At 56.7% G+C, this 19,210-nt stretch overlaps 1 protein-coding gene across 1 annotated transcript in view; it reads right to left on the bottom strand.

Annotated features, from left to right (window-relative positions):
- The window catches only part of KIFC3 (kinesin family member C3), a 15,097-nt gene extending 5,124 nt beyond the window's left edge, over positions 1-9,973 (bottom strand). The window contains exons 1-11 of the mRNA XM_058813391.1: positions 9,647-9,973; positions 7,872-8,017; positions 6,605-6,734; positions 4,222-4,418; positions 2,039-2,104; positions 1,499-1,633; positions 1,174-1,413; positions 790-963; positions 515-662; positions 298-428; positions 96-207 (exon numbers count right to left, since the gene is read on the bottom strand). Of these exons, the coding sequence (XP_058669374.1) occupies positions 96-207; positions 298-428; positions 515-662; positions 790-963; positions 1,174-1,413; positions 1,499-1,633; positions 2,039-2,104; positions 4,222-4,418; positions 6,605-6,734; positions 7,872-8,017; positions 9,647-9,731 (1,564 nt within the window). The 5' untranslated portion in view covers positions 9,732-9,973. The remainder of the gene's footprint in view (positions 1-95; positions 208-297; positions 429-514; positions 663-789; positions 964-1,173; positions 1,414-1,498; positions 1,634-2,038; positions 2,105-4,221; positions 4,419-6,604; positions 6,735-7,871; positions 8,018-9,646) is intronic.
- Between the last annotated feature and the right edge of the window lie 9,237 nt (positions 9,974-19,210).

Consider the following 19,210-nt stretch of genomic DNA (forward strand, 5'->3'; position numbering starts at 1 on the left):
GGTGGGCTGGAGCAAGCTGCAGCCAACCCAGCCACCTCATGGGGACGCTCCCGTGTCCCTGCTGTCCCACCTCAGGGACCCCACACCCCGCACACCTTTGAGCCGCACCAGCTCGTTGTGACACTTCTTACGGAGCTGCAGCTCCCGCCGGTACTTGCGCAGCAGCTCCCGGTTGGTGCTGTGCACCTCCTCGATGGCCTGGCTGATCTGGGGATAGCGGAGAACAGAGGCTCAGCGAGCCCCCAGCACCTCCACCCTGCATGGAGGAGTGCTGGGTGGTGGTCCTGGGGGGCTCACCTCGGCCCTGGCGCTGCGCAGGGTCTCCTGGAGAAGCAGGGGGAAGTCGCGGACCTGGCGCTTCAGGCTGTTGTAGTCGTGGGTGAGGGTGCGCAGCGCCGGCTGCAGCGTCAGCAGGTTGGTCCGGACACCTGCAGGCGTGAGGCAGGGTGAGGGGCAGATGGTGACACCCCAACACCAGTCAGGCAACCCTGCCAGTCCCCTGCACCCTCCTCACCTGCCAGGTTCTCATGCACCGCCTTCATCTCCACCTGGGCGCGGGAAAATGCCTCTTCAATGGCGTGGTTCTTCTCGTCCTCCATCGCCTGCATCTCCTCCAGCATCTGCCCATGGGCTCGCTCCAGCTCAGCCTCGTACATCATGATCTGGGAGAGGAGCAGTGGGGGATCACATTGAGTGAGTGCCCACCTGCTGCCACACCGTGTTACCTGGCAAGCACCAGGCAGGCAGAGAATGGGGGGGAGCTCTGATTTACACTTATCGCACTCAGACCTGAGCTCGGAGCTGAGCCTCTGTCTTCTGGGAGCTCTGCAGCTGCTGCTCCATCTCCTTCAGCACTTGCTTCTGCATCCCCACCTGCTCCTGCAGGTACTGGTTTCGGGACTGGGTCTCGCACAGGGCTTGTTTTACCTTGGCTGACTCCACCTCCACCGTCTTGATGATGTACTGCAGGGGAAAGCACCCACAGATGGGGTGTGCTGGGGAAACAGCACCTGAAGGGCCTGGGATGGAGCTGTTGCTGGCCCAGGGGGAGATAATTTAGGAAATCATGGCGCTGAGCTGATGTGCTCAGGGTAGAGAGGCAGGTGGCACTTGCAGGGCACCTACCAGGCACTGTAAGGCATCCAGCCCAGCCAGGAAAAATGGAGAGCTCACCTTGATCTGCTGGGGCTGGGACTTGAGGCTGGCAATGGTCTCCTGGCTGTCCCGCAGCCGCCGGCTGAGCCGCTCCTCCTCCTCGGCTCTCTCAGCCAGGGAGTCCTTGAGCCGCAGCTCCACCTCGGCCAGGCGGTTCGTCTTCTGCTGCACCTCCAGGTCCAGCTCCACCAGCCTGGCCCGCGTCTCCTCAGCCTCCCGCTGCAGCTGCGACAGCTGCTCCTGCAGCTCGGCCTTCTCCTGGTGAAGGACAGGACAGCCAGGGCCATGTCACCCATGGGTGCCCGTCACCCTGCCACCACCACTGCCACCACCGGGGTCTCACCTGCAGGTGGGGGCAGTCGCGGCACGGTGCCTGCTGCTGCCGCTGCAGCTCCCCCTCCAGCGCTTTCATCTCCTGCCGCAGGCGCTCGTTCTCGGCCGCCAGCAGGTCCCGGTGCTTCTCGGCATCCGTGCCACCCTGGAGCGGGTGGGAGAAGACATGGAATCTCCAGGCACCCCAGTGAGCCCCAGCCTGCTGTCCTCACTGATCCCCCAGTGTGCCATTCCCAGGGAGGCCCTGCCTGCCCTCTGGGAATCACTCAGCCTGCTGCACTGATGAGCCTCCTGCTGCCCCCAGGCCAGAGGGGCTTTCACTTCCCACCTCAGAGTGACAGCCCCAGGGTCACCAGTGCCACATTGCATTGCACAGAAAATCCCACACTTTTGCTCCTCAGTGTCTCTTGGCCTGCATGGTCCAAACGGTGACCTGGGGAGGGTTAATCCATCTCCACCCACCCCGTGTTCTCTCTTCCTCCTCAGTGACCCAGAGCTCCAGCATCCCTCAGGGCAAGGGTGGCTCAGTGCCACCCCAGTGGCTGCTCACCAGCTCCGAGCGCAGCCGGCTGATCTCCTGTGCCTGCTCCAGGAGCTTCTCCTTCAGAGTTTCCACCTGCCAACACAGACCAGGTTAACCAGGAGGCACCTCAGCAGCTTCTGGAGGAGAACCCACGGTGCTGCCCCAGCCACACATGTCCAGTCTGGCTCACACTTTTGTTATGCTTTCATTTTCCACCTGGCTCTGAGCGCCTGATTCACACGAGCAGATTAAAATGAGCATTAATGAAAGCTTTGCTTTGACCTTGTTCAACCATGGGTATAATTTGTTCATGTTGAGCACTAGCAGAAACCATTATTAAAAAAATAAAAAGGCATCATCTTTGGAGAAAGGAAAACACAAACCCATCCATAACTGTGTTTGAAGAGCCAGAAGTGCCTTGTCCTGCCCTCACAACCAGCTTTGCTCTACCTTCTCTATTTTTCTTTCTAGGAAAGTTATCTTGGTACAAAGAGGGAGCAAAAGCTCTTCAAGAAGACCACATGTCTGAGTCCCATGGGATGACACTTTCCATCAACCCCCATCTGGGCATCTGCCCATCTCATGTAACCAGGCTGCCCTCCTTGCAAAACCAGATGGATCTCAAAAATCTTTAACCTTTTTTTTGTGCAGAGACCAGTGAAGCTCTCCCAAAATCTGCAGTTACTGGAATAAACAGCAGCAGTGAGTGCATGGTCAAGCCAGCAGTCTCATGGGCAGTGTCACAGTGGGGTTTACCCATCTGCTCTGTCCCTCACTTGACCACCATCCCCCGGATCCCAGCCCTGCTCCCACTTTCCCCACTCCAGAAAGCCACCAAAGCCTTCTCTGGGACACGCCTGGGTATTACCCCATCCCAATAACCAGCCAGCAACTGGCTCTCCACGGACCATAATTTAGGAACTGCTGATTAATAACCAATGCAGATCTGCTGACATGGGGCTGTAATTAATTTGGTAAATTATTCAACCACGCCCTTGCAGAGATGGCAGCAGGGTGGGCAGCCCCTCTGTGTGCCCTGTATTTGGCACAGCTGGGAGCTGGAGCTCCCCAGCTACAGGTGGGGAACGGCGGCTGCTCCAGCCAGGATCGGGATCCCGCTCCTTCCACAGCAAATCTCCCTGGCTCTGACTGGGAGTGCTGAGCGCCTGAGTGGGAAAACCCCGTTTCCATATCCACTGAGGGAGATTATTAAGCTATTTTTATAAGTATTTTTAAGGGAGGGGAGGCACTGAGAAGAAAAGAGTCGTGGCTCGTTCCGGGAAAGCCGCCAGCCCAATCAGCCGGCGCACACGCCGCAGCCTGCCCACCATCCCCTGTGCCGGCAATGTTCCTCCTTCCCCTACCTGCTCGGGCATCTCCAGCTGCATCCTGCTCTCTGGACATGACAGGGACTCCTTGGCAGCTGGGTCTGGCTCGAGCCGTGGCCCCGCCATCCCAGAGCTTTGGAGGTTTGGGGCAGCTCCTGGCTCCGGCCGGCGCTGGCTGCGCCTGCTGCCCAAGTGGCGAGCGCAGGGCCAGGTCCCGCTGCGCTCACGCTTGTGTCATGCAGAGCATGCCAACCAAATGCAGGACAATTACCTCCTCCTTTTGACACCCGTGGAACAAGCAGAACCTGACTGCAACAGCTTCCACAACAGCCACATGCAAATCTCTTTACGAGCAGGCAAAATTTCCATGTCCCTGAGACGACCCAAGCACTCGTGCTGAGGATGTGCCTGCATCAGTGCAGGAGGTGCTTTTGGGGGGCGTGTCACAGTGGCCAAAACCTGTCCCTTCATCAGACAATTCTGTGCCTTCACATTCACTTTCCACCTGCTGAAAGTCACTAAAATTAAACTGCTAGGTCAGTCTCACAAGCTGACTCCATGGCAGCCGTCCTGGCTGAGTGCATGGATGACTGGTGCAGAGCTGCATCCTGATGCCCAAAGCCCTCCTGGCCATGTGGTGCCCACAGAGCCACACAGCCTTGTCAGCACTATTGCAGTGTCACTGGGGACTGCAAGCATCCCAAGGGAGGCACAGCCAGAGCCAGTGCTCAGGAGCACCCAGCAAAGGAGATGCTCAGTGATGGAGATCCTACACTCCTTCCAAGTGCAGCCACCACCAACTGCCACAGAGCTCCAGCCAAGCCACAGCCTGAGGCAGAAGATCCTGATGGACCCCTTTGTGTCACCCTGTCCCCTCCATACCTGGCCTTGCAGCTGGAGAGAGAGGGAAAGTTCGTTGTTCTCCTGGGCAGCGAGCTTCTCCTGCAGCTCCAGCAGCTCCTCCTGCAGCCTCAGCTTCTCCTTCTGCAGATGTGCCATGGAGGCCATCACCTCCTGGATCACGGGGAAGGGCCGGGCCGTGGCCAGGCTGGCACGTTTCCCACCACAGAGCCTCCCTCCTGCAGCGTGAGCAAAGACGGAGCTGGTCAGGGCACAGCCACCTGGCTGGGGAGCAGAATGGCAGCCATGAGGAGTCCCCAGGGGCTGAGCCGCAGATGGGAACGCAGGAAACTGGACCTGCACAGGTCCCAGAGAGCGCAGTGATGTGTCAGAGGCGCATCCTGAGTGCCAAGGTGCTCACCAGAGCAGGCCTGGCTGACAGCGAGCTCCAGCTGGGTGGGAGCCAGAGGGATCTGCAGGTGCCAGCAGAGCATCCCAGGGCACAGCACAGAGCAGCTGCCCCCAGCAGTGCACCGTGACCCAGCCCCATCACACACTGCAGTGCTGCTCCTCGCTCAGATAACAACCGCCCTCAGCAGGACGCTGATTCACCCCGGCACCCTTTCTTCTGAATGAGCAGGTGCCCGTGGAAAAGCAGTGTGTGATCATGTCATTAACGTCTGCGTCACTGCACACAAACATAATGGAAGCAAAATTTAAATTATACAGGTACCCTCAATGGCCATATTGCCTAATCCTTGTGCGTTTGGCTTTCTAACCTTCCTAGCATTATTTTAAACATCACTTTCTGCATGTTAATAGAGCCACCAGTGCTGACAGAAGCCAACCTGGCCGTACATCAGAGCCTACCAAATGACCTGGTAGTTCCCAAGAAGCAATGAGCTGGCGTGACTCATCCCCAGTGTGGGATGAGGCGGCAGGACGGACGGACAGGATCCCGGCTGCCCGGCGCCCTTCCCTGCCTGCTGTGGATTTCAGAAACCTGAGGTTTCACAGGCAGGAGCTGCTGCTGGGAATCCCTGTGCTGCCTGTGGAAAGATGCTGCCTGCTTCTTGGGAAACGTCCTGAATGCAAAAAGAGACTTTTTTGTCCGTGAGTCAGATTTTCTACCCCTAAATGGAGTTAGGGAGGCAGCGTAACCTGCAAAAAGATGAAATGCTGGGACCAAACCACAACTCTGCTGCTCACTGCACACCATGGGGCTTATCCAGCAGTGGTTGCAGAAGTGATCAACAGGTTTTGTCCTCCTGCCATGGCTTGGATACTCCAAAACAGCACTGTCAGGTGCTGGCTTTTCTTTCTTTCCATGCTGAAAGCTCAGCCCAGCTCGGGCAGAGGACTGTGGTCTTCTCTTTAAAATCAACACACAAAAAACCCAAACAACAACCAAAAATCCCACCCCAAAATCTCCAAAGTTGTCAGGAACGCCAGCTTTCATCCCCTGGGGAGTGCAAAGGGTAAGACAAAATTCCAGGAAGCACCAGGCTCCTGTGGACACACTGCATGTCTGCACACATCATTCACACTAATCCTGGGCTCAGACCCAAGGCAGAGCCAGGTTGAGAGCTGCAACACTCAGCTGCAAATCAAACTGCCAGGCAGGAAAATCCCCCTCAGATCATGCCTTCCTCCACACTCCAGCACCTTCATCCTGTGGCAGCATCCATGGGAGAGGAGATGCTGGCCAGCTCTGTGTTACATCTTCCCCTGGGCACATGTGCTGGTGGCCATGCATGGTCTGAGTGTGGCAGGCAGGGAGCACAGTGACCCTCCTGCTTTCCAAAATGCAGAAATTTGCAAAATTTGGAAAAACACCTGTTCCTCAGTTCTGCCCTGTGACCACTGCCAATCAGACCCTGACCCCCTTTCTCCTGCATCCCTGCCCCTTCCGAACCACTGTCCCACCTCAGGAGCTGCTCTGGGATGCAGCTGGGGACCAGACCAGGAGCAGCTCCCAGGATGTGCCCTGGCAAGCTCTCATAATTCAATCCTGACCAAAAAAGACAGGAAACTCTGGGACTTTGGGATTTCCCCATCCTGGCACAGCCACGCACGCTGCAAGCGTTTCCACACGCGTTACATTTTCCTTAAGAAGAAGGAAACAGCAGCAGGTTCATCAGAGCTCACCTGCTCTGTTCATCCAGCTCAATAATTCATCAGTCCCTGTCAGCAGCCAGCAGCTGGCTGGTGTTGGGTTTCTCCTGAGCCCTGTTCCCACAGTGAGCTCAGCCACACATCTACATGCACCCCAACAGAGGAGAGGTTTCCTCAACACCCATGGGCAGATACCAAGCCCTCATCCCATCCCATCCCATCTCATCCCATCCCATCCCATCCCTCCAGGTCCTGAGCACCCAGCAGTGCACCCCTGCTCTCTGTTTTGTCCAGGTTCATGTTTTCTCACCTGTTTTCTCCACGTTCATGGTGGGGGCTGCCTGCACGGCCGCTGGCTCACGGGGGGCTGCGGGCGGCTCCTCCTCCGTGCCCCGGTGCCGCGGCTCCTCCCGCCGCTTGCAGGTCGTGTCCCGCAGGGCCTGTGGCACAAACAGGGCAGGGAGCTGGGACAGCGACAGCCCACACCGGGCTGGACACGGTGCCAGCAGCTGGCACGTCCCAGGGCTGGCCAGGAGGAGCGAGCAGGGCAGGAAGTGCAGAACTCACAACAGCAGAGCTTGGGGAAAGCCTCCCTCCAAGGGAGTTCTGTGTTGGGAAGATGCCACAATGAACTTATCATGTTTTTAGTTCTCCACATAAAAAAATTTGGCTCAGCTTGGCCACACAGCTGTACTGAATATTTCTTATTTTTTCTCCCTATGGCCTTCAAAAGAAAGAGACTCTGACTTGGAGGCATGGCTCATGCCCTGTGGGATGGAACTCCAAAAAAATCAGAAGAAATCTGAAAGGAGCTTTCATAAGGCTGCTATGAAAGGGGATTATCAGCCAAGCTCACCCTGCTCAATAATGCCTTTTCTTTCTCAAATCTGATCTCAGAGCCTGTGGCATCACCCACAGGCCAGCGATGCTGGGGAAACCTCACTGCAGCAGAGGGGGAGACACTCAGTACATGCCAGTAATTTGGGAGTGATTTGGAAGGAGGCATCAGCATCCTCCTGGAGAAGCCGCGTGTCTGCGGTGCCTCTGCATCTGCGGCTCCAGAGGGGTTTTGCCAAAGGGAATTCATCGAGGCTGGTGAGTGATAAGGAGGTGTTTTCCTTCTTTTCAAAGAAGGGGAATTTGAATGATTTGCCTGGAGCCTGGAACGAACTCGTGGCAGCTACACCAGTACACAGTGTCCCGACACTGTCCCTGGCCGTGGCACCCTGCCACCTCCTTCTCCTCCATCCCACTGGCAAACACCACCTCACAGCACTGCATTTCCTTATCACACCTCTGCCCTGAGCTCTCCTGCCAGCATGACCTGTAAGTGACCCAGAAATGCTATTCTGTTATGAACACTGCTCCCCATTGATGCCTTTTCACTCCCCAGAGATGCTTTTCCCTCCCCACCCAGGCAGCAGTTCTGGCACACACTGCTGGGCTCCAGACACAACCTGGTTGTGATGAGAGATGGAAGAACCACTTGGCTCCCACCTGGATGGGTGCAGGGCATCCTCCCCATCACCCTCAAACTCCCTCCCCGTACATCCCATGGCTGGCTGAGCGTTCCTCACCTGCAGTGCCCGGCAGAGCCCACGGGGGTTGGCAGAGTCCGGCCAGCTCACGCTGAGGATTTTCTGGTGCAGCAGCGCCGGCAGCAGAGGAGCCCGGGGAGCGGCTCCTGCTCCGCCCCCAGCGCCGAGCCCGTCCTGCCCACGGCCTGGGATGGAGCAAAGAGCATCCCTGGATCCACCTGGGAGCACAGACACAGCCTTCGGCCAGCTCAGCAAACCCCCCTCCTCCTCCTCCTCCTCCCTGCTGCCGCCACCACACCGGCGTGGCAGAGACAGCGCATGACTTGTATTAAAAATGTTAATTATGTTAATTAGAAAAATTAGCCCTCCGGGGGGCGGAGACTGGTTGCCAATGACTAGTAATGAGAACTTAGGGCGTAGCTTCCGTCTGGCCTCGGCGTGACCAGGTCTGTGCCCCCACCAGGGATATCCCAGCTCTACCCCTGGCCAAGCTGCTCCACTTCCAACGATTCTATCTTGGCAAAGCTGCCAAAGCCAGCTTGCATCACCCAAACCAGACAGACGGACCCTCCCTCCACTGCTCCAAAATATTTCCTTCATTTGTCAGGCAGCCAGACCCGAAAGCAGCCAGGGCAGCACTTCCCTGTCCTGCTGAGCCACACAGAAGGGAACAGCAACTCAAGGAGCTTTCTCCCATGGCTGTGTCCTCCTCTGCTACAGGAAAAGCAGCTGGCAAGGGCTAAATCCCACTGCTCGGGGACCCTGTGTCCCCTCACCTGTCTGCCACAAGTGCTGCCACCATTGCAGGTGGCCAAATCTCCTCTCCAGCTGGCAGGGGAAAAATCAATTGCTCACAAATCAAACCGCAATAATGCAGCCTTTTCTCCCTAAAACCACACAGAGGAAGTTGGGCCAAAGGTGGAACCAATGTCCAGAGGGAGATGTGCCCTTATGAAGTTAGTCCACCACTCTGGACTTCTTCCCAGCCTCTAATTATCCATAACACTTTGCACACGCCATGAAAATTGAGCGTTTCCAAAGTGCTGGATAACAGGAGGTGATTTCCCCATCCTGGCACGGGCAGCAGCAGCCGTTGGGCAGAGAAAGAGCTGAAAACCCTGTTTTTGGAGGCTTTGGTGCCAACCAGCATTTGGCTGGACTGCCCTTAGTGCCAGAGCAGAAGCTGTGCCCAGAGAAGTGTCTGCCAGCACAGAGGGATGAAAGAAAATGCTGAAGCCAAGAGCAAAAGAAGCTCAAACGGGGGGGTTCAGCCTCCCCCTTTGCCAATCCCATTCAGCACCATCGGGGAGGGAGGTGGGAAGGGAAGGGCTGTTTCCCAGCAGGCAGCTGCAGGTTGGGGCAGGCAGCTGCCCGCCTGCCTGCAAAGCAGCTCAGCCTCCACAGAGCAAAACTCCGACTAAACTCACCCAAGGGGTCCATGCACCAGGGGGGACAAGGAGCCTTCCAAGGAGCCGAGGCTGGGAAGAGCAAAGGGCCTGCATTCACCCTGCCATGCAGATCACTCTGTTTTCTATCTTACATGTTAAATTTTAACCTTTTTCCATACAATTCCCGCTCAGAAGGGCCAGGAGCGACATGGAGGCAGCCCTCCCTTCTCACCAGCAGGCTGCCCAGAGCTTTGTGCCTGCTTCTGAGTCCCCGTTTCTCAAATCTTGACCTTCATCCGGAAAGAAATGTGAAAAATGCGGGCTGGCCTGTTCCCAGCCTCTCCTTCCCCAGCGAGCAGGGCGTGAGTGCAGGAGGCTGAGCCCCAAGGGGCAAGGACAAGGGACAAGCCACCGTGCCGTACTCACCGTCCGGGGCAAGGTCCTTGGTGTTCCAGGCGGCTCCGACGTTGGGCCCGGATCCCAGGTGCCAGGCGGAGCGGGATGTGATCATGGCACGGGGGTCCCGGGCACGGCAGCACCTCTGCGGAGAAGCGCAAGGACGGACATCTCAGCCGCTCTGCGTCCAGCTGTAAATCCCAGCGGGACGTTCTGGAGCAAAACACGGCGGTAACAGCGGCTCCGACTCCCGAAACCCGCAGGAAGTTGCATCAATCCCGCTTTTTGCTCCCGAAAAGGCGACAGCCCCGGGCTCCCTCCGTGCTCCCAGCGGATGTGACATAAACGGTGTCTGTAATTAATTTACTCATTCCTGAAGCCTCTCCGGGCCCCTCCTAACCCGGGCTGGGGCTGACTTTAGGGAGTTAGGAACTCCGGGACCGCGGGCAGCCCTGCAGCCGGGCGGCACCGCACCCACCGCATCTCGGCGCGCACAATGCCCCGCACGGCACCGCCCGCTCCGCCCCGCTCCCCCGGCACCGCCCGCTCCGCCCCGCTCTCGCCGCTCCTCACCGGGGCCGCTCCGGCGGGGAACAGCGCGCGGAGCCGCCCAGCCCACCGAGGGCTCGGTCCCTTGTTCTCCCGACCGGCGGCTCCGGGCGGGGGGAGCCGCAGCGGGGCGGTCCCGGTCCCGGTGCCGGTGCCGGAGGCGCAGCCCCGCTTCGCGCAGCCCCGGTCCCGGTGTCGGTGGCGCAGCCCCGGTGCCGGTCCCGGTGCAGGAGGCGCAGCCCCGGTGCCGGTGGCGCCGCCCGCCGTGGGTTAACGGGAGCCGCGCTCCGTGCCAGCGCTCCCAGCCCGCAGACAAAGGGAGCCCCGGTGCTGCCCGGTCCAGCCCGGCTCCCCGGTGCCGGCGGTGCCGGTGCCGCCCCGCGGGGCCACTCACCGGGCACGGGGCGGCGGTGACAGCAGCGGAGCACCCGGCACGGCCCCGGCCCGTCCCCGCCTTCCCGGGCACTTCGGTAACGGAAGCGCCGAGCTCCGCCCCGCACCCGTTACCGCGGAAACGCGCGAAACCCCCGACGGGCGGCGGAGGCGGGGCTGCCGTTCCCGCACCGGCCCCGGGAGCGCGGCCCGGCCGGCTGCGCTGGGCTCCTGGTGCGGCCCCGCAACCCCTCCCAGGGCGGGCCGCCCCCGCCGTGCCGCCCTGACCCTTCCTGGCTATGGCACTGGGGCTCCCGGTGTGTCCCGGGTGCTCCCGGTGTGTCCCGGGTGCTCCCCGTGTGTCTCTGCCATTCCCACCCCAAGCCCGGTGCTCTCCAGGGAGTCCCAGTGTAACTGCATCCCTCCTGTGCACCCCTCCTGGCATCACTCATCACGGGGACCCTGTGGACAGTGGTGCTGATGTCCTACACACCAAGGACCTGCCTACCCAAACTGTGCCCTCCTCACACTCTGCTGGCAGCTGGCACCCCAGGCTCATCAGGCCCAGGGACACGATATCACATGAAAAACAGCCCTTTTCTAACCCAAAGGCATGGAGAAAACAGCCTCGTGTGCCAAGACCTCTACAAAAGCCTGGGTGTTGGAAAGGCAACAGAAAATCCTGCTTTAAATATAATATATATGCATTTTTAGGGTGTGATTTGTATCTGCCTCCCTGTATTGCACACGCAGCCCTCGCAGTAATGGCTGGTTTGGGTGACACGAGTCACTCATGACTCGTTGAGGGTGATGAACTGGCAGCACAGGATATTCCCCATACCAGAGCTGAACTTGGCATCCTTGGTGGAGACATGAGTGCCCTGTGCCCATGGCTCACATCCGCACACCTGATGGCAGCCTGACCTGTGTCCCACGTGGTTTGGGGATGTAGGAGTGCTGTCCCTTGGGAAAGGAGGGTTTGGTGCCAGCCCTGTGCTGTGCTCCCCTCAGACCACGTGTTCTCCACCTCTGATCTCCCCACACTCAGTCCCAGCCTTTTGCTCACTCCTGGCCAGGCTTGGAGCAGGATTTAACCTTGTCCTTTCATCCTGGCCTGTCCCTCTTGGACATCCTCAGAGATCCCCCAGAGGCACAGCTCCACTCCCTGTCACCAGCCAGCCACATGATGGGGGGGGTGATAGAGAGCCACTGGTGTAGAGCAGGATTCAGCCTTGTCCTTTCATCCTGGCCTGTCCCTCTTGGACACCCTCAGAGATCCCCCAGAGACACAGCTCCACTCCCTGTCACCAGGCAGCCACGTGGTGAGTGAGGGTGACAGGGAGCCACTGCTGTGGGGGGGACAGGCTGCTCTGGGCACTCACCCCAGAGAGAGGGGCTGGGAAGGGTCACCTCTGTGTCCCCATGGCCCTGGCACAGAAATTCACCCCTGAGAGCCAATGCCATGCTGGCCTGGCAGCTGCCTCCAGCTCTGCACTGCATTTGCCATTCCCCTGCAGCCAGTGAAAACCTCCCAGCCTCCCCCCCTTCATCAGAGGTTTATTGGCGTTCCCAGCATGGAACCTGGCATGGATGGATAGAGGTGTGTGTGCCTATAGACACACAGCCATATCTACATACATTTACCCACAGAGGCCCTAAGCAGTGATTTGCATGAGTGCCCCATTATCTGTGCAGCTCCTGAGGCTGGCTGGGGATAATATTGACACACAGAAAGTTACTTTCCCCTTTCCGATAGCAACTGTAAAGCCATATCATGGCTGACTTCATTTATGAGCTGTAAAGAGTAAAATAAATGTTTATGTAATTTACTTTAACTGGGAAGTAATTTCCTGGCTTTTGAATGCTTCAGGTTTTTTAATGGTATTGCAATTATGCAAAGCACATAAGTTGTATCAATTACATCAAGTAAGTCTACATTAAGCAGGCACATGCATGAATTCCCCAGCTTAGAAGAATAACTCAATGAATAAGCATGGAGCAAAAGCTGAGCTGCAGGAAGGGTTCTGTGCCAAGAGCCCTATTCAAACAGTCACCTGTGAGCTCTACAAAACCCACCCCTCCCAGCTGCTGGGCTGGTTTTGGCAAGGACAGTGTGGCAGGCCCAGCACACCAGGTTCAGCCTCTCCAGGCATCCAGCAGTGGGGATACTCTGCCTGCACACTCTGGCCAGGCACCAGCTCCCTTTTTCTGCCCTGTTTGTCTCAAGGCAGCCCTGTGGATCCCAGGGGATGCTCACTGTCTGCTGGACATTCTGGGGGGCTGCGGGCAGCAGGTACCCTGCTCATGCCCCTCTGTCTGCAGGGATTCACCCACGCTGGCTGGGATGAGCTCAGCCTGGTCCCCAGCGATGCTCTCCCATCCTCCTTCCCTTGGCTGTCACGTCTCCGTGACCTGAGCGAGCACCGGCTGACGACATCGCCTCGCCGGAGGTATTTTTAGAAATGCTGCTTTGCAGGCAGCACAGAACGGCACCGAGGAGCGGGGCTGGCCAACAGCAGCACCTCCTGCCAGCAGCCAGCAGGTAAAGGGAGGGCTGAAACATCCGTGACCAGCAGGGCTGAAACATCCGTGACCACCAGGGCTAAAACATCCGTGACCATCGGGCTGAAACATCCGTGACCAGCAGGGCTAAAACATCTGCCCTGCATGGACAGCACTGCCCTGCCCGGGGACAGTGAGCTTGGCTTGGGTTTAGCTCTGCTTTTAGCCCCCTGTAGCTGAAAAGCATCGCTGCCGTGGCGTGGTGAAGCCAGGCAGGTTAATTTGCCTTTTCCTTGCATGGAGGGAAGCTCCAGCGATCGAAACACATCACCGAGTGGAGCCCTTTGTATTGGGTGTTTGTTCTGCCCTGAGCAAATATTTAACCTACATCTGTAAGACAGCTAAAAAAATCCCCCCGAATGCCAGAAAAAAATGGAACTCCTCCTACTCTCCCTTGGAGCAACCTGATAACCTGGTCTAGGAATGCAGGCGGGAGCACACCTGATACCTGAAACCTATTGTCTGTTGGGATGCTCCCTGTAAAAAATTCCCAGCAGAAGCATCAGACAGCGTGAGAACGTGTCCCCAGAGCACAATTAATTATAAACCAGCTCATTATTCTAATTTTGCTCCTCCTCGAGGAGGTGAGGGGATTTCTCAGCTTTGCCAAGCCGACATGAAATGCTTTGCAAAGCAGGAACGAGCCCCCTGCATTCCTACATTCCTACATTCCTACATTGCCATTTCACACAATGACAGGAGTTTTAATTAAGTCTTAGCATGCTCCTGAGAAATTTAATACTCATTTTAAAGCTCCCTAGTTGCATTAATTCACCCCTGAGGCTGTGATCCTTGCGATAGGGTTGCGTGGAACTGGGTGGAGAGCAGGAGCTGGGCAGGGGTGTTCCAAGGATCGCTGCCAAAATCCAGCACTCTGGGATGCTGCCTCGGCTGGTGGTGGTGTCTCTGCAGCTCAGCACCGTGGCCAAGCCCCTCGAGCCAGCTGGGCTGGCTTTGGGCAGCCCAGGGCAGCCCACGGCCTGTGCACAGCCGAGGATCTGGCTGCTCCAGCTGGGAGTGCTGCATGCCTGGCTCAGCTCTGCCCCTGTCCCCCATGCAAATCTCCTCTGCAACAAGCAAATGGCAAAAGCAACACCTTTTTCAACCTGCTGCATTCAGGCAGACAAAGCCTCTGCTGTGCCGGCAGCCAGGGCAGTGCCAGGTGGGATGTGGCAGCCTTTGGGAGGGTGACTCTTCCACCCTTCCAAATTTCTTATCTCGGACTTCAGTGCACACCATCTAACCAAACCTCAGCCTCCTTCTCCCTTTCACCTACCTTTTATCTTTGTCATATTTTTCAGCTGGCTTCAGGAACAGCTTGGGTTTGGCTTTAATGCCTGTGCCTTACCTAAGCAGAACAGTGCTGGGCCCATCCCGTGCCTCTCTGGCTGCTGGGTTTGGGAGCTGCTCTGTGGGAGGACTGCAGCTCACCTCCTAAGTCATTAATGTTTCATGGCATTAATCAACACAGGCTCCTGCTTATAAAGCACTTCTTAGAAACAAGGCTAAGAATAAGCACGAGGTGTCCTTGCTGAGGCTAAACCCTCTCTGCTGGCTGGGGGATGCCCCTGCTGGCTGGAGCAGACCCAGAGAGGGGACAGCTTGACAACAAGTGAATTACATCCAGGTTATTTTAACCAGAAAATAAAAATTCTGGTTGCAGAAGATGGCTGAAAGCCAGGAGGAGATCCTGGTCCTCCTGGTCTGGAAGGAGCCCCTCAGCATCCCCCAGACAGTGCTTACAGGGCATCCTTGGGACCCTCACTCTGGACCTTGGGTGCTTTCTGCAATTCTTTCCAACTAAAGAAATGTCTGAAGACAGAAGCTGCAGGTGGCCAATTGGAACCTTTTAAGAATTTTACTTCTTCTGGTGCTCATTTTCTCCGTGAAGCCAAGCCCCCACAGTGACACTGAGCCTGTTCTCCTGGCTGGGTGACACTGGTGACAAGGTGTGTAAAGGCAGGCTTCCCTCTGCACAGCCAGAAAGGAGGGGAGCCATCTCTTTAAGAAATAGATTCAGTTCTCAGCAAAGCCATTTATTTTTAGTGCCCTCCAAAGAGTGCTTGTCTTTGGAGAAGGAACGAAGCAAACACAGTAATTCTGAATAATTTAGGGAACAGAGTTTTGGGGCTGTGGTAAATGGCTGTGCTACGCTGGGGCAGGGGCTGGAGGAATGCAGGGCTCACTAATAACATCCCGCTGATTAAGGCAGAGGTAAATCACTGAGAGCCTCTGCAGGGAATAGGGAAACATCCCCGTGGCCATAAAGCAAATGCAGCCATGCAAAGGAGAATAACGCGATGAGCGACGGGCTCAGCTGCATCCCGGCTGCATCGCCAGAGCTGCGCCCAACAAAGGGACGGATATGCAAACGAGGGGGGATATTCACGGCAGAATTAAACAGCTTTGCTGCTAACTGGCTTTGCCTGCTCGATATCCAACATCCCACTGAGAGCCCATCCCGGCACGCTGCCCCTCGGCTCCTGGGCTGGCTCCGTGTCACCTGCGTGTGCCCAGGGATGCTCAGCAGGGCTCGGGGCTGTGCCCTGGGATGCTGGACTGACCCTGCTCTGCAGCTCTGGCACCAGGGGATGGAAGCAGGATCCTCCCTGGGTCACCCACACCGCTGGGGGTGATGGATATCCACTATCCACCGTCCCACGGCAGCAGTGGGACACCAGCAGAGATCCTGCACCGCAGCCCGGGCCCTGCCCTGCCCAGGGGTCTGCTGTACTGCACTGAATCCATTTCCATCCAGTCCCCATTTCCAGGGGAATGCTCCCACTGCCTCCTCTCACTGCTGGGTGATCTCTTCCCCGCTTTTATCTACACTGAGCTGCAGCATTCCAGCCCACCCCAAGCTATCACAGCTTCCCACTCACCCAGGAAAAAGGCTGAGGTCTTTCCAGTTTAACTTACTGTAGGATATTCCATGGTAATTTAATTATTATGGACCTAACTGGGACCAGATTTTTTGTTTTTAATTCTAAGGTGCAATTGAGATGGTGAAGAAAACTGCACTCAGTTAAGAGTGAGTCACCAAAGAGATCCATGAACCCACCTGCCAAAATTTTACAGGAAAAACTATGTTTTCTTGTTAACACAAAAATAAATGCATAACTACCACAGCCATTCATCCTGTTACAAAACAAAGGCAAAATTTCTTGTTCCTGTGTTGGTGCTTCAAAGATTCTTTCCCAGCAGACTGCAGAATTACAAACTGCACCCACAGTGCTGGGATCTGTCCTCAAAGCAGGCTTTACACCCAGCAAGGGTCTTCTGCTTCCTGGCTGGGCCAGGCGAAACTGGGGGAAGACAAGCAAAGGAAACACTGAATTCCAGCCTCCTGCTGTGGTTGAGGGAAGAAGGAGCAGCACAGTGCTGTGCAAGGCTATTTTAGAACAGAAAAGTTTTACATCTACGCCCAATGAATATTAAAGAGCCACACGCTTCGCTCTGCTGCCTGAGCTGATTTAATTTCCTCCTCATGGAGAGGAGCAGACCCACAGTCAGATTTTCATGCATGTGCCTCAGAGGTGAACGGGATGTGAAGGGTGAACCCGGGTCTCCTCTGCCAGGGGATCCCTTCAGCAATCCCTCCCAACTGGAAAAACAAGGAGACGTTAGGGAAAAGCTGGCAGGGTTTGTGCAGGCTGAGGTGGAATAGCTGCCAGCCTGCTGGGAACTCCAGGTGAACCTGCCTGGGCTCCCACTTCTGCTTGTGGATCCAAGAGAGGCATCAGGTGAAACAATGAGGGTGAGATGGAGAAGGAAATGGAACACAAGGTGGGAGCAAGGCATGGCCAGGGCACTCAGTGTCCCAGCTGAGGTGGGACCAGGGCGCTCTGAGGCTCAGCCATCTCTATTCACTTATCTTCACCTTTAGCCCACCAGACAAAATGTGCAGCTGAATTAACCCCCCAGGGAGCAACAGCAAAATAAACACCGAGCCAGTGTGCAAACATCCAATGAGAACAACTCCAACCCAAAGGCACTGAGCTGGTTTTCATCCCCAGCTTTGATTCTGACACAGACAATGCCCTGCTTGCCCCCAGCCCCACCACTGCTCTCACCTGTGGAGCCATCCAGGCCAGCCCTGGTGCTGGGCACCTTTTCTGGAAGCATCCTCCTGCACAGGTGAGTGTCCTCATGGTGCCCCTGGGTCTGCAGCACTCACGCTCCTCGCCGTGGGCAGGGATGCTCTCCACAGCCTGCATCCTGCTCCTCCTGCTGCTCCAGCCCTGCACTGACAGCCCTGCCAGCACCCACAGGGTGTGCATGGCCCAGCACAGCCTGGGAAGGGCGCTGAGCTCAGGTATGGTCAGTGGGAAGCCCCTCTCAGCACCAGGAGCGAGCTGGGCTGGCTAATGCTGCCTGGTGTGGGATCCTTCCCCGTGCTGTCCCCACCCGGTGCCACAGGGCGGCCACACCAGCACTGGAAAATCGTTGTCTTTTCATCTGGGGCTTTGCTGACTCTGTGCCAGCCCCAGGGGTCCCTGAGTGAGCCCCTCTGCAGTTCCTCCCTGATTATGGACCAGTGAATGCTGTGGTGAGATGGTCCCTAATGGTGCCAGGAGGGTCCCAGCGCTGGTCACACAGGGTGGTGGCACTCCCAGGGATGCTCCAGCCTCCCCAGCAAGCTGAGGCAGAGGATGGTTCTGCACCCAGCCTTGCCCTCCTCACTGAATTTCTCAGCCCATCTCCCGTGGCTCTGTCCCATCCGTGGCCAGGGACAGGGAGAGCTCTGTGCCCTCTGCTCTCATCTGCCAGTGCATCAGGAAAATGAGAGCTGCTTAAAGCCCATCCCCTCCCGAGCTCCATTGGTCCCAGCAAATTGCTGACACCACAGTCTGGGGGCAGTGTCAGACAGGTGGGCTCCCCTCTGCCCACAGACATCCAGCTTTAGATGGCTTTGGGGCTGCTTTGGGGTCTGAGCGTTTCCTGTGGTCACAAGAAGTGCTTTAACTGCAGAAAATCAATGTGTTAATTTGATTTTCTTTTTCCTGTTGCCTGTTAAGAGGTTGGTTCAGGCAATGCCTCTCCTTGCAGCCCTCCTCTTCCATTGCACAAGGATGCCAAGATGGGATGGGAAGGAAGTTCTGGGTGCCCACAGCACCCCATTAACCCACAGCAACTGGAAGGCCCCTGTAGCACCAAAAAAATCTCCTGTTTCTCAAGGCAGGCCAGCTGGAGAGCCCCATTTCCCTCCCATTAATCTCCACCTGCCAGCACTTTCTAGAAGGCAGCTCAGAACATTGAAACTGGGGAGATTTGCAAAATAAACAGCGATCAAACGCAAAGCGCTGGGTTCCTGCTCCGAGGGCGTCTGCCAAGACTCACAGATCGTATCAGGCTAATTTACAAAAGGAAAACCGCCCTAATTAGTGTTCAGGAAAGCCCTTTAATGAGAAGAGCATTAGTGCAAAAAGCAAGGGTGCCAAGAGGTCAAGCTGTTCCTAACGCCAGAAAAACAGGAAATGGGGCACATCTGATCCCTGCCCACCCAAGCCGCAGCACCAATTCCTCAATTTTTTAGTAATATCCCGGGCTGTTAGTGAGGAATTCAGAAATCCCAGAGTGTAAAGCCCAGCGGCAGGGCAGGGCAGGGCCTCCATCGGCAGCAGGCTCTGAGCATCGCCAGGCCAGGTGTGGAGAGGGCTCCCTGCAGCCGCCTCCCCTCCTTTTGGGGTCAGAATGCAGGTTTATAGGGTGTCCCCTGTAAAAGGAGGAGCAGAAGCCCTGTTAATGCCACCCCCACTCCTTTTTGGGGTAAAATGCAGGTTTTATGGGATTTCCCCTATAAAAGGAGCAGCAGAAGCCCTGTCAATGCCACCTCCCCTCCTTTTTGGGACAGAATGCAGCTTTTATGGGATTTCCTATATAAAAGGAGGAGCAGAAGCCCTGCCATGCCACCTCCCCTCCTTTTTGGGACAGAATGCAGGTTTTATTCTGCTCCTCCTCTAAAGGGAGGAGCAGAAGCCCTGTCAGTGCCTTGTTCCCTCTTTTTTGGGGTAAAATGCAGGTTTTATTTGGTTTCCCCTATAAAGGGAGGACCAGAAACCCTGTCAGTGCCACAGCCCCTCTCGCTGCCCGCGGCTCTGCCGGTGGCCA

The sequence above is a fragment of the Ammospiza caudacuta genome, chromosome 13, assembly GCF_027887145.1.
Source record: "Ammospiza caudacuta isolate bAmmCau1 chromosome 13, bAmmCau1.pri, whole genome shotgun sequence".
Taxonomy (NCBI): domain Eukaryota; kingdom Metazoa; phylum Chordata; class Aves; order Passeriformes; family Passerellidae; genus Ammospiza; species Ammospiza caudacuta.